Source organism: Neovison vison, chromosome 6, assembly GCF_020171115.1.
Source record: "Neovison vison isolate M4711 chromosome 6, ASM_NN_V1, whole genome shotgun sequence".
NCBI classification, from domain to species: Eukaryota; Metazoa; Chordata; class Mammalia; order Carnivora; family Mustelidae; genus Neogale; species Neogale vison.
Genome location: NC_058096.1, coordinates 216587135 through 216603001, shown reverse-complemented (window position 1 = coordinate 216603001; position 15867 = coordinate 216587135). Strand labels below are relative to the sequence as shown.

Here is a 15867-nt window from a genome sequence, read left to right as displayed (position 1 = left end):
GGGTGGAGGGTGGAGCGCCCGCCGGCAGGAACGAGAACCAGCAGGCCCCGGAGCGGGGCCCTGTGTGCGCCCCAGACACAAAGCAGCCTCTGATCAGGAGGGGCAGGAGCCAGATCCCCGCAGAGCAGGGACCCTCGGAGTCACACACGTGGCAGCAAACTGCCCCCACCCCGCCCCATGATCAGGCCGCTTTCTCAGAGAGCGCTCAGAGAGGCAAGACGACGTATTTCTTTATTTTGAAAAACCACCGAGAGGAAGCAGTCACTGTGTGGGGGCGGAGTAGGGGACCGATTGTGCCAAGAGCCCCCAACCCCTCAACAGGCTCCCTCTGCCTCTCCCTGGTCCCTCTTCTCCCACCCAGGCCCTTCTGGACTCCCCAGTCTTTTGTCCAGGCCTCCACCCCAGTGGGAAGCAGGGCGGTGGGCGACGACACTCACCTCCGGGTCTGCCTCGCCGTGGAGGCGGCAGCAAGTTTGGGGGGTGCCGGTCCCGATGCGCCGCTTGCCCGAGCCCAGCCTAACCAATGTGCAGACTACTGTACACATTCAGAGCCCCCTGAACAGGTAGTCTGAACACTGGGTTGGCGGGGCCGGCTGTCCATCCCGCAGGCCTCCGGGGGGGCGAGTAGGGCCACCGCGCCCCGGCCCTTCGGAGCAGGCGAGGAGGCCACTGGCGGCTCCGATCCGCTTCGTCTCCTCTGACGTGGCACGGCCGGGGCTGGCTCGCATCTGGAGAAAGTTGTGGGTTTGCAGGAAATCCTAAGGAGGGGGTTGGGGAGCGGGTGGGCGTGGGCGGGAGGGAGGGTTTGGGTCCGCGGCCTCTGTGTGCCGGGAAGGTCTCCGGGGGTCGGCTGGGGGCGGGGTGTGCACCCGCCGTGTCTCCGGGAGTGCTTGTGCTCCGTGTGTGCGTGTCAGCATCAGGAAGGCCGCCGCTGCCTCTGGGCGGAATCACACTATAAACAGTTCCAGATGTGGCGTCTCGCTCAGGGCCCAGAAGGACTGTGACTCAGTTACTTGGCCTGATCGGCCGACTGGAAGCTTCCTGTCTCCTGACACAGCACGGCGGGGGCAGCAGAGGCCCTTCCATCTTCCTGGCGGGGAACCCCTGCCCGGGCCCCTGCTAAACCCCACAAGACGTTTCTCTGGGACGTTGGTGGGGCCCTGGACCTTGCCTGGAGCCTTTCTCCGCCACCCTCCGTCCTTGGACTCCCAGAATGCAGGCTGAACGGGGGTTTCCCACCTCTGTGTCCACCGGGCCCCTCTTAGGCCCCTCACTGTAGCTCGGCCCTGCTTCCTCCTTTGCCGGAGCCCAGGGAACAGACGCTGGAGCCATAGAGGGACAGACAGACACACAGAAGAAAACCCTTGTAGTGCCTCATGAGCTTGCCTTAATCCTCACCTCGCACAAGTTGGGCCAGATTCCCGTCCGCCTTTAACAGATGAGAAAACTGAGGCAGAGAGGGGCAGTGGCCTGCCCAAGAGCTCATGGCCAGGTTGGGGCAGAGCCCATCTGAGGTCCCAAGGCTACAGGGCCAAGGGCAGGCCCCAAGCCCGCTGCACACTCCTGCCTCTCTTCCTGCCGTCCTGAAACTTGAAGCCAGTCCCCACCTGCTAGGGAGCCCCTGGCCCCCCTTCCCCTCGATCACTGTGGCTGCTCTGGAATTCAGAGGGAGCAGCCATGTCGGGCTTTGTTCTGGGGCCTTCCTCTACCCATGGACAAAACAGGTGAAAAGAAGTGAACTCCTGGATGAGGAGGAAGGGGTCTCCTCTCCCAAGATACCCAGAGGTAAAAGGGAGGGTGGTGTGCAGAGCCTGGCTGTGGGGCGTGCAGGCCTGGCTTCTGAAATCCCGGTGTGGGCCACTCCTCCTGCTGTGTGGCCCTGGGCAGCTACCTTACCTCTCTGAGCACAGTGCCTCCCTGGCAGGGATGGGGGATGGTCATCGAGTGACTGTGGGTCACGTGGGCCTGGGAACCAAGGGATCTTGTTGCACCCTGATACCGTTCTCTGGTTTCCTGGAAGACCTGTTAATGGGTCCCCCACGCCGCCCCCATGGAGAGGTCTAAGGTGACATGCCTGCAGGGGCCCCTCCCTATGCTGGGTACACTAGGAGCTTAGCCACCGTCGGTGAGCGAACGTTGGCTTCCATGATCCACATCCTTCCCAAGCTGCCCCCCCCACCCCCCGAAGTCACCAGGACTGAGTGCCGGCCACTCAGCGGGCACTTCCTGAACAGGGCTGCCCTTAGGAAGCGAGTGACACTTCCGTGACCTTGGAGCTCAGGCTTCATCTCAAGGGAGCTCACTTTCCAGCTCCAGAAACATCTGAAGCTGATGAATTTTATTTTAAATCCCAGCCCCGCTCCTGAATCGTTGCTTGCTTTGCTTGGCCTCAGTCTAACTCTCTGTATAATGGGACCATAGTGGTAACTCGGCTACAGGCTCATTGTAAAGATGTCATAGTTAACAGTTTCATTTCTGGTGGAGGAGGGGTTGGATTCTGGGTGGAATGAGAGCTGGCCAGTGTTGAGTATCCACGCTGTGTCAGCAGTGAACAAAAGCAGTAGGAGTCCCTGACCTTGAACTGACAGATCAGGCCCAGTACAGACCATGAGCAAGAGGATGTGGTGGGTCCAGTTACATGAGGAGAGGTACCGAGAGGAGGAAGAGGATTGGGGAGGGGGCGGAGAAGGAAAGTGCAGGGTGGGGACAGAGCAAGCCTCTCCAGCAGAGTCCCCTCTGCCCAGAAACCGGAAGGACACACGAGGGAGCCGTGTGGGCATTGGGAGGAGGAGCATTCCAGCAAAGGCCCTGGCGTAGTGTCCGGCCCAGGGCATCCTCAGATGCTCAGTTAAACAGATCACGGTGACCCCTCCAATTCCACCCGCAGGAGAAGGAGAAGAAGTACATGCTGCCTTTGGACAACCTGAAGATCCGCGATGTGGAGAAAGGCTTCATGTCCAACAAGCATGTCTTCGCCATCTTCAACACGGAGCAGAGGTGAGGGCCCACGGGGCTATGGTCGCTGGCCTCATTTGGCCATTCAGCAGCATCCACTGAGTGCTTTCTGCATAAGGCCCCTGGCCTGGAATGTCATGTTCTAGAAAGGGAATCAAGTTAGAAGCAGAAAACTGGGTGCTTCCGGGTGTGGTCAGGGAGGATCTCTGGGCAGAGACATGATGAAGTGAGGGGGGAGCCATAGAGGGTTCTGAGCTGGGGAGGGACTGGCCCTGGCTCGGGTGCTCACGGGCGCCTCCTGGTGGCTATGGGGGGGAACACAGGGCCGGAGCTGGGAGACCAGGGTTGATGGGATGGCACTGGTCCAGGTGGGGCCGAGGACTTGGAGGGGGAGGTTGCTTATTCGGAGCGTCAGAGCTGACCAGATGCCTGGTGGATGCAGGTACAAGAGAGGAAGGCATTTTCTGGGGACCCTGAGCACCGCAGGGACTGGGCTGCCCTCTGCTGAGATGTAGAAGGCAGAGTCAGCATAGGGTTGGGAACGGTCAGGGAGAGGGGCCTGTGAGACACCACATGGGGGAGTCCAGGAGGTGGATATGTAGGTTCCAGAGTCTGATGTTCTGGAACGAGCTCCAGGCAGGGTGTGAACTGGGGAGCTGTTACTGCAAGGTGATGGTCAAAGTCATCGGGTGAGACCGCTGGGTGAGTGTAGAGAGAGAAGAGAAGGGCACCGGGGGCCTTGCTGAATCCACCCCCACGGGCATTGCTGTGGAGGGGGGAGACGTTAGCACAAACAAAGATGCTTTTCTCAGCTGGGGAAGAAACCCAGTTCTGGCAGGAGGTCTGAGAGTAGGAGGAAGGGCCGAGTGTGGACACACCCTCCCTGCTGCTCCAGGACCACCTCCCCTGTGGCCCACTGCTCCCACACTGCCATCGGTTCGAGGCAAAAGCCTCACGTTTTGTGTAAGAGTAGCTCAATCCCACTTTGTTCTGGACTGGCCAAAAGCTCTGGGGCCCACTTTGCCATCAGCTTGCTCCAAAAACCTTTTATCTCTTCGGCTCTTCCCCCTGCACCTCCACCTCCCCGCTTAAAAAGCCCGAGGGCATGAGGCAGACCCTGGGCTTTGGCTTGGAGGTTCTTCATTGCTGAGCACAGGGCAGCTGTCCCACCTCCCCAGCCCCTGATCCCCTGTGTGAGGGGTTGAAGGTTGTACCTAACGTAGTATTTAGGAGTGAGCCCAGGAAAGCCAGAATAGTAGTCATGGAAACAAGACAGAGGTTTGGGTTTCCTATGGCTTCACCATCCAGGGCAGGGGCCAGTTCTTCTGGCTTCCAGGCCCAGGTATTCCTGCTCCGGAGCCCTCCTCCTCCTTTTCCAAGATGGCTGCCCAAGCACCAGCCATCATAATGATGTTCCAGGCAGTACTAGGGAGGAGAAGAAGGAGCAATGAAGGTGTGCCCCTCACTCCCTAATGATGTTCCAGGCAGTACTAGGGAGGAGAAGAAGGAGCAATGAAGGTGTGCCCCTCACTCCCTAAGACTCTTTCCAGAAGTCGGAGGGCACAGACTCTGGACTTGCCGACTGCCAGCCAGCCGTAGCTCCGTCACAAGGTTGTGACTAACCCCAAACTCCGATCTCACACAAAAGCTTTGGGATGGCTTGGCCATCTTGGCCACACCTGCCTTGTGGGATCTGGCCTACAGAACACCATCCATAAATGCCATCCATACGGTGTCCGTCCGCTTTTCCTCCAGCCTGTGGCTCTACACCGGCCTTCTGCTCACAGACCCACATTTGCCCAGCATCTCCCATGCGGTAGCTGGGCGTCTCCGTCCTGTCCTGGGACAGCTCCACAGCCCTCCATTCCCCACAGCCCAGCCCCCAGGAATCCACGCACATTCTAGACCTTCATTGTCCAGTGCAGTAGCCACTGGCCTCATTTAGCCATTTAAATGTAAATCGACTGAAATGAAACGCAACCTGAGTGAACTTCCTCCGCCGCCCTCGCGGTGCTCACGAAGAACCCGCCTGTGGCTTATTGCGCCGACAGTGCAGTTGAACGATTCTCCCATCACAGAATGTTCTTGTGCACAGCTTGGCTATAACCTCCCTGAAGACACCTCGATGGGAACACATGCCCGCTTCTGAGAGTATCTTTGGCAGGCTTCGGCCCCCGCAGGAGAGCATGAATGAGGAGAGGTGCCCAGGAGAAAGAGAGGCATCGACTAAAGGCGCAAAAAAACAAACCCCCGGACGCTGCTGGGTGCAGATGCTCTCTGAGCACACGCTCTGCTCTGGGCACGGTCCGGCTGCTGTGGGCACTGACTTGGGGCTCCGTCAGCCTGACATGGTGCAGGTGCTGCTACCATCCTGGGGCTCGGGCTATGCCCAGCTCAGGTGTAAGTCCCTGTCCGTTAGACCCCAGAGCCCTTGCTACAGCTCCTGCACTGGCCAGGCCTGTGGGCAGGGTCAAGAACGTGCCTCTTCCTCTTGCCGCAGGAACGTCTACAAGGACCTTCGGCAGATCGAGCTGGCCTGTGACTCCCAGGAGGATGTGGACAGCTGGAAGGCCTCGTTCCTCCGAGCCGGGGTCTACCCTGAGAAGGACCAGGTGAGGAACTGCCCTGCCCAACTGACGCTCCTTGAGCGGAACTGGCCCCTCCTGGGAGAGGATGGAGTCTAGCATCTCCCTGGGTGGGTCATTTCCAGGCATGTAGCCTTCTGTACTCTCTTGAGCTAACAAAGGAGAGAAGTGGAGAGGGTTTTGCAGTCAGGGTCCAGAGGTTCTCTGGAACTTCTGGCTTTAGTTCTCCAACTAAAGCCAAGGCCAGGGAGCTACATGGCCTGGGATCCCATCTGTTTTGTTCCCTCTCCTCCTCCTGTCCTTGAGGTGGAGTGAACATGGCTGCCCTCAGCCCCGAAATTAACATGTTCCGGTCACCAGGTGAATGGGTCTGATCACCTTGGACCAAGGTCGCCCCAGGTCCGGGCAGCGCAGGCCAGGGGCAAGCAGGCCTCACAGCGTCAACCTGACCATCAGGGGACGTCCCCAGGAAGATGGTGGTAGACAGGACAAGCAGTTCTCAGAGAAGGGAGACTCCCCACGCTCGCCTCACCATCTGCGCCCTTTCCCCCTGCAGGCAGAAAATGAGGATGGAGTCCAGGAGAACACCTTCTCCATGGACCCGCAGCTCGAGCGGCAGGTGGAGACCATTCGCAACCTGGTGGACTCGTACGTGGCCATCATCAACAAGTCCATCCGCGACCTCATGCCAAAGACCATCATGCACCTCATGATCAACAACGTGAGTTCGAGGCCACGGCGGGGGAGGGGAGAGGGCCTGTGGGTGCAGGGACAGGGGCCGGGGTACCATAGCCAAATCGGCCTGAAGGCTGTGTGGTTTGGTTTTTAAAAGATTTAATTTATTTATTTGAGAGAGAGGGAGTGAGAGCATGAGCAAGGGGAGGGACAGAGAGAAAAGCAGATTCCCTGTTGGGCAGGGAGCCCGATGTGGGGCTTGGTCCCAGGACCCTGGGATTGTGACCTGAGCTGAAGGCAGATGCCCAACCGACTAAGCCACCCAGGCGTCCCAACACTGTTTTACTTAAAATGTAAAGTTAGAGTGAGTCACTCCTTTATTAACATCAGAATCGGAATTCTCCGCCTCTCTCCGGAAATTGGAAGGTGCAGGCCACACGGGGCTCACTCCCATTTTCTTAGGTACTTAAAGCTAACACCACACATCTATGCTTACTCTGAATTTTTTCAGCCTTACGATAACCCTAGGAGAGGGGCTGCTGTCATTTCCATTTTATAGACAGGATGAGGCCCAGCAAGGTCAAGAAACCTGCCCTGAGTCACTCAGAAGAGTGGGAGGTGGGATAGAAACCCAGACTGGGTAGGTCCCAAACTGCGGCCTTCTGCTGGCTTGCAGCCCAGCCTCCCTTCGCTCCGGGGCATTACCTGCCTCCGCCCCGGCTCCTGAGCCGCTCAGAGCTTTAGCCTGCTTTCTGGTGAAATGCAGCCGTCCTAATACCTCCGGCTCTAGGTTGCTGGGAGGGTGCGGGGGGCTCCTGCCTCAGGCCTCCAGCTCAGCTGGGCACTCCCCAGTCTCCGTAGACCGGGCTCAGTTCCGGTCGCGCCTGTAAAAGCTCTCGGTGGAACAGGATCCAGGGCAAAAATCTCAAGTCCCTTCTTCTTCACCGCGCTCTTCACGATCTGCTTCGGGCTGAGCACTGTCAGGCTTCCTGGGTGTGCTGGTATGTTCTTCACCTATAGGAATTACCATCTACTTGCTCCCGCCACTATGAAATTTAAAATGCATGCATGGTTTGGCCCCAAAGTATCTACTCACAGGAATTTCTCCCACAGAGACCTTTGCCCATATTCACACTGAGCACGTACATACTTGTCTGTTATCTTAGCGTTGTTGTTGCGTAGTGGCCGAAGATTAGAAATCTCTGTCCCTTTAATTGAATCCACTTAATACATAAAGAAGGGGAGGAAGACCTCCGGGTTGATAGTAAGCCTCACTCCTGAAGTGGAAAACTGTGGAACATAACAGAATGCACAGGAGGGCTCCGGAAAACAGGAGGGCAGAAACCCTCAGGTGAGGTAATTGTTGCAGATTCTGAAAGTTCGTTCGGGAAAAGTCAAATCTGTTCTTAAAAAAGACAGTGGTAGGAGTCCTCTGTGACAAGTCTGCATTTCAGCCTAGAGCCGCTCCTGCCCTGATGGGGAAGCACAGGAATCATCCCCTCTAAAAACAAGAACAAGTTGGCCATCTCCACTTGCGTTAAAACTTCCTTGAGGGGCGCCAGAGTGGCTCAGTCGGTTGAGTGTCTGACTCTTGATTTCAGCTCAGGTCATGACCTCAGGGTCCTGGGATCGAGTCCCGCATCGGGCTCTGCCCTCAGTGAGGCGTTTGCTTGGGGATCTCTCTCCCTCTCTTCCTCCCCCTGCTCACACGCACTCTCTCTCCCGCTCTGAAATACATAAATAAAAATCTTCAAACAAGCAAACAAACTTTCTTATAGAGTTACTAGCCAATGCAGTTTGATCAGAAAAACCATTTAGAGTTGCGAAACTCTGCAAAAGAATAGGAAAAGTTATTCCCGGTTGGAGAAGCCTGGGCACGTGAACATGAACCCAGAAACTCCGAAAAGTAACTAAGAAACTCCTGTATCCTGTAAGAGGTGGTAGAAAGGAACAGAGCATAAAATTAACAGAAACTAGTAGCTTTTTAATGAAAACCAGCTGGAAGACAAGAAATGGGAGGAAAAACGGCAGTAAAAGAGGCAGGATTTGAGAAGTTTACGGGGCGCCTGGGTGGCTCAGTGGGTTAGGCCGCTGCCTTCGGCTCAGGTCATGGTCTCAGGGTCCTGGGATCGAGTCCCACATCGGGCTCTCTGCTCAGCAGGGAGCCTGCTTCCCTCTCTCTCTCTCTGCCTGCCTCTCTGACTACTTGTGATTTCTCTCTGTCAAATAAATAAATAAAATCTTTAAAAAAATAAAAAAATAAAAAAAAATTAAAAAAAAAAAAAAAAGAAGTTTAGTAAGCGTCTCGTGGACCGGGCTGGAAGGACACGTGACAGGGCCCCGGAGAGACGCGGCCAACAGCCAGGTAGAAGGCTCGTCCTCAGTTCCAGCATCGTCTGTGTCGTACGTAAAGTTAAAGACCAGACGGCCCGCTGGGTGTGGCGGATGCTTGGGACGGGCTCGTCCTAAGGTCAGGTATGGGGGGACGCCCTGACCCTCTGCCCCTTGCCCCCCAGACAAAGGCCTTCATCCACCACGAGCTGCTGGCCTACCTCTACTCCTCGGCGGACCAGAGCAGCCTCATGGAGGAGTCGGCCGACCAGGCCCAGCGGCGGGACGACATGCTGCGCATGTACCACGCGCTCAAGGAGGCCCTCAACATCATCGGGGACATCAGCACCAGCACCGTGTCCACGCCCGTGCCGCCGCCCGTCGATGACACCTGGCTACAGAGCGCCACCAGCCACAGGTCCGGGAGGCCGGGGCGCCTGGAGTCTGCGGAGGCCCCTTTCCCGCGAGTCCCCGGCTCTCCCAATGTGGCCTGCCAGGCCCCAGCCCCGGGGGTGGCTGGGGTGGGGGGACCTAGTCGCAGTGGGAGCTGCTGCCCGGCCTGGGCCTGAAGGACAAGGAGAGAGAAGGGGTGGCCGGAAGGCCCGTCTGACTCCTGGTGTTTTCCATCCGTTAAGCCCAAGTAGAAGCCGGAGAGGGCGAGAGGCCAGGGCAGCAGGGGCCCTGGGGTCATGGTCCTGAGCACAGCGCACAGGCAAGAACGGCTGGTTGGGGAGGTCTGCGCAAGCAGCTGGAGGGCATGACTGGCCTGTCCCCTGCCCCCTCGGCCACCTCCGAGCTGTTGGATGGACATACTCTGGCAGGGGCAGTGCAGAGCCTCAGACTGGGACACCTAACCAGTGACAGGGCAGGTGGCTGGAGCACAGAGGGTCGGTCAGGGGAATCTCCTAGAAGGTGTCAGCCCTGCCAAGGCCTCCATGAGCCATGGAGTTACTTGGGAAGAAGGAACAGCAGGTGCTGCAGCCCAGGGGGAGCCCGTGGGGTGCCCAGGGCAGGGTTAGAGGCACTGGACTTGATTTGGAGTCAAGGCTGGGCTCTGGAAGGATTTCTGCTTAATGAGGGTGGATTGGAGGAAGCGGGAAGCAGACAGGCCCGAACAGGACTGGTGAGACTAAGTGGCCCTAGGAGGGAGGTCAGAGAGAAGTAGGAGCCCCTGGTGGCCGAGGAGAGGTACTGGCAGGCCCTGGCTCGAGTTTTAGCTGGGGGCACAGCCATTGCTAAGCCCTTGGTGGCGGGGCGGATGGAGGGGCCCGGGACACCATGCGGCCTGCTGCCCAGGAGCAGACATGCCCCTGTGCCCCCCTGGGCTGCGGCCGCTGCCAGCCCGTGCCACACCCTGGCCCTCTTGGGTTTCCACGGCCACCCTGGCAAGGCTGGTGCTCCCCACCCCCTTCTCCAGCTCATACCCTCTCCTTCCTCCACAGCCCCACTCCACAGCGCCGACCCGTGTCCAGCGTGCACCCACCGGGCCGGCCCCCAGCAGTGAGAGGCCCGACCCCAGGGCCCCCTCTGATTCCCGTGCCAGTGGGGGCAGCAGCCTCCTTCGCTGCGCCCCCCATCCCGTCCAGGCCTGGACCCCAGAGCGTGTTTGCCAACAATGACCCCTTCTCGGCCCCACCTCAGATCCCGTCTCGGCCGGCTCGGATTCCACCCGGCATCCCCCCTGGAGTGCCCAGGTAAGGCTGGACCACCCACCCACCCCCCAGCTACTAGAGCCACCAGCCCACGCCCTGAGGCCTATCCTTGAATCAAGGAGCTCTCCTTGTCCCCTGCAGAAAATAGAGCCTTCATATCCCTTTGAACTGGTGTGAAAACTAAGGCCCAGAGAGCCCAGCTTGCTTGCCCAAAGTCACAGAGCAATGGAGAGTCAGGCTGACTCCCAGGTTCCCAGGCCTGGCCTCTGCCTCAGCGGGTGGCCCACCACGCAGATTGGGACTCTGCGCCTGGGGCCCCTTCTCCTGGTTTTCAGCTTTGTTTCCTTACTGAGGACACACACATGAGCTGTCCACACCCCTCCTTGCCTCACCCCACCCAGCAGGCCAGGCTGTGTTCTCCAGAGTTCTCCCGTGAGGAACCTGAAGTGCGGGGTGGGCAGGGACTCACCCAGAGTCACGCGCAAGGTCCTTCGTGTCTAGCAGCGTTCAGAGCATTGGGCACCGTGGGGGGAGTAGGGGCCTGGGTCCCCTCTCTCGTCCTACTTACAGCCTCACTGCCATCTCCCCCTCTCCCCTCCCCGTCTGTCTTTATTCTCTTTGCAGTAGAAGACCCCCTGCTGCACCCAGCCGGCCCACCATTATCCGCCCAGCCGAGCCATCCCTGCTCGACTAGGCCACGGGGGACTAGGCCACGGGGGGGCGTGTTCTCAGGGGGTCTTTGCACCCCCACCCCCACCATGCGGGAGCTTCGGTGGTCCGGGCCCCTCCGCTGTCCCTGGCCCTGCCATCCACGTGCCAGGACCAGGCTCCCTGTGGGCAGCCCCCTGACTCCTCCTTAACCTTGGCCCCCATCCCCAGCTGGACACAGCAAGCACTGAAGAAGGAGCCCCGGAGCCCTGAGGCAGGGGGCGGGAGCTGGGCCATTGCACTTTGGGGGATGGAGCCACAGGGTCACAGAGGAGGGAGCGCTCTGGGCACCGTCTCAAATGAGCATCCCGGCCCCGGGGCCAGGGCGGACTCACCCGGGGCTTCTCTGGCCAGGAAAGCCTGAGAACAGGCCTTTTGGAAACCGGGGCAGCAAGAGTGCCTGTCCCCCCAGCTCTTCCGGGGGCCCAAGGAGCATGTCCGTTTCTCAGCAGCAGGAGCTCCAGGCAGCGAGCCAGGCCCAGCAGGCCCTGCGCTGCCCACCCTGCAAGTTGTAAATATTCCTTCTGTGGCCGTATTAATCACACGGCCGAGCCTCGGCTGCCGGAGGTGCCTTCGCCGGGGCCGGAAGCCTCCGTCCTGCCGGCCTCGCTCTCTCCTCCCTGGGTCCCCTCCTCCTCCTAGGTCCCTGGGGTGGCTCGGGCTCAGGGCTGAGTGAGTGGGGAGGCTCCGAGCGGCTCCTGGCTCCCACCCAGGCCTCCCCGACGGGGTGGGCCTCCGGCGGCCCATCGCAGAGCAGCCCTTGCTCGCTCCTCGCTCGGTTTGACCACTGTAAGTGCCTGCACTCTGTATCCTATTAATAAACTAAAATAAAGGGAAGAAGCTTCTGGTGGCTGCTGTGTGGGCCTTTTGTGTTGGCGTTCAGGCTGAGGACGTGGGCCGCTCAACCTTCCCCAGGCAGGCCTCTGACAAGGACCACCCCCTCCACCCCGCCACCGTGGGCCATCTCCCACCTTGCTCCCGGGGCGAGTTCACTTGTTCCAGAGGCAAGCGTGCTTTAGAGGGAAAATCTCTTGGTTTTCAGAATACATCAGGCATGGGGACAAACGTTCGCCGCTCCCCCTCCACACATACTAACCCAGGGGCCGGCTGCAGCCGCTGACACAGGCCTGTGGTGGGCAGCAGAATCATGCAGGAGAGAGGGAATCCCAGCCCTCTGCCCCTGACAGCCGTGGTCAGGGCCCCCTCCCCACCACTGCAGTCCTGAGGACTCCACCCGGGTCCAAGGCCTTCTGGCTCAGCCCAGGTCACAGTTAAACTTTGCTTTCTGATTTTTCTCTTGTGCCCAGGCGACCACCTCCATCGGCTCCCGCCCGGCCTTTCTTCTGAGCTTCGTGGGAGACCCCTCCCGCCTGCCTGGTTTGCCCCCTTGGGGGCAGATCTGTCCCGGCTGGTGTCCCTGAGCCCCAGACACCAGGCTCTGTGATTTTCTGACCATAATTTATTGACTCCAGTGCCCAGGCCAGACCGCCCTTTGTTCCGTGAAGCTCCTGCGCAAAAGCTTTGCCTGGGCCACCCCTCAGCCTTGCCCGGGGCCTCTGCAGAGAGAGCAGGAGGGGCGGGTGGCCGTGCAGCCCCCCCCCACTCTTGGAGTTCTGATATGAGACCCCACAGCGAGCCCACCTGGCGCTGGGCTGAGGGGCTGGGCTCCTTCCTCTCAATAAAGTGACTCTCCTGGCAAGAACACTGTAGCTGTGTCTCCTTCCCGGCCCCTGGCATCAGCAGGCCGGCCCCCGCCTGGGAGCTGCCCCCAGCAGCAGCAACAGGCCTCTGGTGGGGCGACAGGGAGACAGAGGAATGTGTGGGGTCCCACAAGCAGCAAGCCCCTTCCCGCCATCTCCTGCCTCAGAAGGCCAGGAGGGAAGGGAAGGGCGAGCTTGCTTCCTGGCCCCCATCCCACACTGAGCTGTGCCAGTGCAGGCTGGGCCTCGGGCTAAGGCACACGCATTACCGGAGGGGACACGGAAAGGGGCAGAAGATCCAAGGGTCACGTTCAAATGCTGCAGAGCCGTCCCCTCCATGCATAATTCCCAGGAAAGCAGGTACAGCCACTGAGCTGTCCCTCCTGGAGGGCCCAGGCCTGTCAGCCAAGCCAACAAGTGTTCTCGCCTGGCTCCTGGCAGGGAAGAGACACACGAGGGCCACACCTCGGGCTGTGACTGCGTGGCCTCCCCTCCCATAGGAAGCAGTTGGGGGAAAGGACCCCAGATCTCACACACATGTGCCCTGCTGCCCCTCCTTTCCGTGTTCATCCTTCTGGGGCTACGTGGGCACAGGGCGCTTGTCCTGGAAGAAGCGCTTGAGCGTGCAGACTTGGAGCACGGCCACCAGCAGCAGCACGGCCACGTTCACCGCAGACCAGAAGTTGACTCGCTCCAGGTTGCCCTCCTGCAGGTTGCGGTCACGTGCCTCAAAGGCCCGCAGGAGCGTCAGCATCTGGATGCTACGCTCCAACCGGGTCTTCATGGTTTCGATGGACTCCTGTGGAACAGAGAGAGGGGCAGGGTCAGGCCTCTGCCCTTTGGGGAGCAGGGACCAAGAAAACTGGGGGGATGGGGTGAGCCTATGTTTCAGGAGGAGAGAGCTGAGAGCAGACTTGTGGCCAGGCTGCCTCAGTCTAAATCCTCTCTGTGGTGACTGGCTGTGTGACCTTGAGCAAATTTATTAGCCTCTCTGGGCCTTCGTTTCCTCTGAATTACAGTGAGAATTGAATGCCTAAATAAGTATTAAAAAAACAGACTTACTAGTGGTTAACAGCATAGTTGCTAAAGCCAGACTGCCTGAGTTCAAATGCGGCTCTGCCAGTTGCTGTGTGGCTTTAGGAAAGTTATTTAGCCATCCTGTGCCTCAGTTAAAATGGGGCATCAGAAGCACATTTCCTACCTCATATGGAGATTTTGTGTTATTTAAGCTCTTAAATTCCTATATCTAGAAATGCACTATTATTTTAACTGTGAGTGGCTACTGTTCTAATTAAGGTGGAGGCACGGTGGTCGGGGGGAGGGAGGGTCAGGCAGATGCAGAGCCCAGCCAAGGTGGGAGAGTAGGGGAGCACTGTTGCCCAAGCCAGAGATTTGGGACAAGTGGCCCCGGCTCAGCCTGGGCGCACCTTGATGTCCTCCATCTTGACATCCAGCATTTCCTCAGGCTCCACAGCCTCCGCCCAGCCCTCGACCTCCTCGTCATCCTGCAGGCTGTCAAAGATGAGTTCGAAGAACACCAGCTTCTCAGAAATTGTGCTGAAGGAGTTGTCAAAGCACAGCTTGTAGTCCCCAGCCTCCGTGGGCTCCACCCTGGGAGAAAGACACACAGACGCACATGACCCACAGTGGCCCGATGGCCGGACTTTGAGAGGCAGGGAAGGTAGTAACCTGAGGCCACCGGGGAGGGGCAGGGCTGAAACTAAACCCAGGCAGACAGTGGGACTTGACTCACGTGTGCACCCCATCTGCCTTGCGGGACTCGCTGACCAGCAGCACGCCCTGAGGGCTCTCGAGTGTGAAATCCACGTCCAGTCCAGCACCTCCGATCACCTGGGGGGACAGGTAAGAGGGTGGAGGGCTAGGGGTAGGTGAAGGGCACCTGCCAGGGAAAGCCAGGGCTGGACCAACCCGCACAGACCCATCCAGGACCACCAGGGGCCTACCTGAGCGCGGACACCTACACCTGCAACCTGGTCCTGCCCCACCTGTCCCTCTGACCGCGCCCCTTGCCTTGGCTCAGTCTTCATTGATAGGACAGCTTTGGGTTGGGCTCTTTCATCTGGTCACGCCCCCGTCGTAATTCCTTGATCGACGTTTACCTGGCCACACCCCAAGTGAGGTGACAGGGCCCTGCTTTCCTTAACCCAACCCCCGAGAAAGCCTCCTGTTGACCACGCCCTTTCTAGTAGCCCATCTTGGTCACGCCCACCAGCTCCCCAAGTCGAGCCAACTTTTGGCCACGTCCACTCGTGAGGTTCCTGCGCTGTGAGGCGCGTCCTCTTATAACCGATGGCCCCGCCCCCTCCGGCCGCCTCACTCTAACCCCGCCTCCTGCCATTATTCACACCCACTCCGCTCCCACGCCCCGTCTCCACCAGGTCCTGCTCGTTCTTCCTAGCTCCGCCCCCGAGCTCTTACGCACTGGCTCCTCCCCCTCCCTCTTTCATCGCTGTCTCGCTTCAGCTGCTTGGCCACGCCCCCTCGCCCTGGCTCCGTTCGGTCGCATGCTTCCCGACTTGGGACCCTGTACCTGGTACTCGGTCTCGAGGCTTGCGTTGGCCGGCGCAGACTGGTAGAAACATTGCTTCCTCCCCGCAGGCAGCAGGAACGTGAACTCGCCGTCCTGGATCGGCGGGGGCCCTGCCCCTGCAACCCCCACCGGCGGCAGTAGTAGCCAGAGAGCCAAGGCTAGGGCCGTGCTGGCCGCCATCATCCGGGTCACCCTCCGGTCTGCGGAGAGGTCGCGGTTCCTTTAAGAGCTAGCCCTGCCCCCTCCGCTACTCGGTGGAGCTCATTGGCAGTCCCTTCTGCCGATGGTGTGAAGCGAACTTAGAGAAAAAGTGAAGGGCCCCCTGAGAGCTTAGCTGCCCGGATGAATGCCTGCTGTGCCTTAAAACACTCGAGCTTCTGGGGGCTTCTTTCTGAGCAGCTTCTTGCTCTAGTCTCAACGGATGGTGAGGGAAAATGATAAAAATAAGTACTATGATGGTGCATGTTTCTCAGGCAAAAGTTAAGACAGCTAAGTAGGAGGTTCCCGGGACCTTTTAAGGCACCTCCCTGCGGTTTTCCCAGAGTTCGCTGCGCGCGACGACCACTGGGTCTTCTGGCCCGGGCGGAGTGGACCTTAAATAAGGGCTGGGCTTGGACCCGTATGCGACCGTAGGCCTCACGTATAAGTTGATTCAACTGGGGGAGAAAGGGAGACCCTTTCGTATTGATGTGGGGGTTTCGTGTTCCTTG

At 59.2% G+C, this 15867-nt stretch overlaps 2 protein-coding genes across 10 annotated transcripts in view; one reads left to right on the top strand and one right to left on the bottom strand.

The window, feature by feature from the left end:
- Nucleotides 1–12608, top strand: part of DNM2 (dynamin 2) — an 84568-nt gene extending 71960 nt beyond the window's left edge. For 4 of the 8 annotated variants that reach the window (XM_044254198.1, XM_044254194.1, XM_044254197.1 and 1 more), the window contains 6 exons: nucleotides 2888–2997; nucleotides 5456–5567; nucleotides 6097–6261; nucleotides 8732–8964; nucleotides 9989–10240; nucleotides 10823–11756. In XM_044254198.1, the coding sequence (XP_044110133.1) occupies nucleotides 2888–2997; nucleotides 5456–5567; nucleotides 6097–6261; nucleotides 8732–8964; nucleotides 9989–10240; nucleotides 10823–10892 (942 nt within the window). In that variant the 3' untranslated portion in view covers nucleotides 10893–11756. Of the gene's footprint in view, nucleotides 1–2887; nucleotides 2998–5455; nucleotides 5568–6096; nucleotides 6262–8731; nucleotides 8965–9988; nucleotides 10241–10822; nucleotides 11757–12213 lie in introns of those variants that run through there. The other 4 variants (XM_044254199.1, XM_044254196.1, XM_044254195.1 and 1 more) reach the window with 2 other exon arrangements.
- TMED1 (transmembrane p24 trafficking protein 1) lies at nucleotides 12348–15454 on the bottom strand. 2 transcript variants are annotated; one of them, XM_044254202.1, is made up of 4 exons: nucleotides 15158–15454; nucleotides 14360–14457; nucleotides 14034–14217; nucleotides 12348–13405 (listed from the first exon to the last, which is right to left on the bottom strand). In XM_044254202.1, exons 1-4 carry the CDS (start codon nucleotides 15338–15340, stop codon nucleotides 13187–13189), a joined length of 684 nt encoding a protein of 227 aa, XP_044110137.1. In that variant the 5' UTR covers nucleotides 15341–15454; the 3' UTR covers nucleotides 12348–13186. The 2 variants fall into 2 exon arrangements, with proteins under 2 accessions (XP_044110137.1, XP_044110138.1); XM_044254203.1 differs by lacking the exon at nucleotides 15158–15454 and adding an exon at nucleotides 14571–14858.
- Nucleotides 15455–15867: the final 413 nt, after the last annotated feature.

What these genes read in the sequence shown, in the direction of transcription:
- TMED1 (XM_044254202.1), bottom strand. Translation starts at nt 15,340, where the DNA reads ATGATGGCGGCCAGCACGGCCCTAGCCTTGGCTCTCTGGCTACTACTG. An exon ending in AAGGCAGATGGGGTGCACAC is followed by an intron (nt 14,218 to 14,359) that starts GTGAGTCAAGTC and finishes TCTTTCTCCCAG; the next exon opens with GGTGGAGCCCACGGAGGCTG. An exon ending in TCAAGATGGAGGACATCAAG is followed by an intron (nt 13,406 to 14,033) that starts GTGCGCCCAGGC and finishes TCTGTTCCACAG; the next exon opens with GAGTCCATCGAAACCATGAA.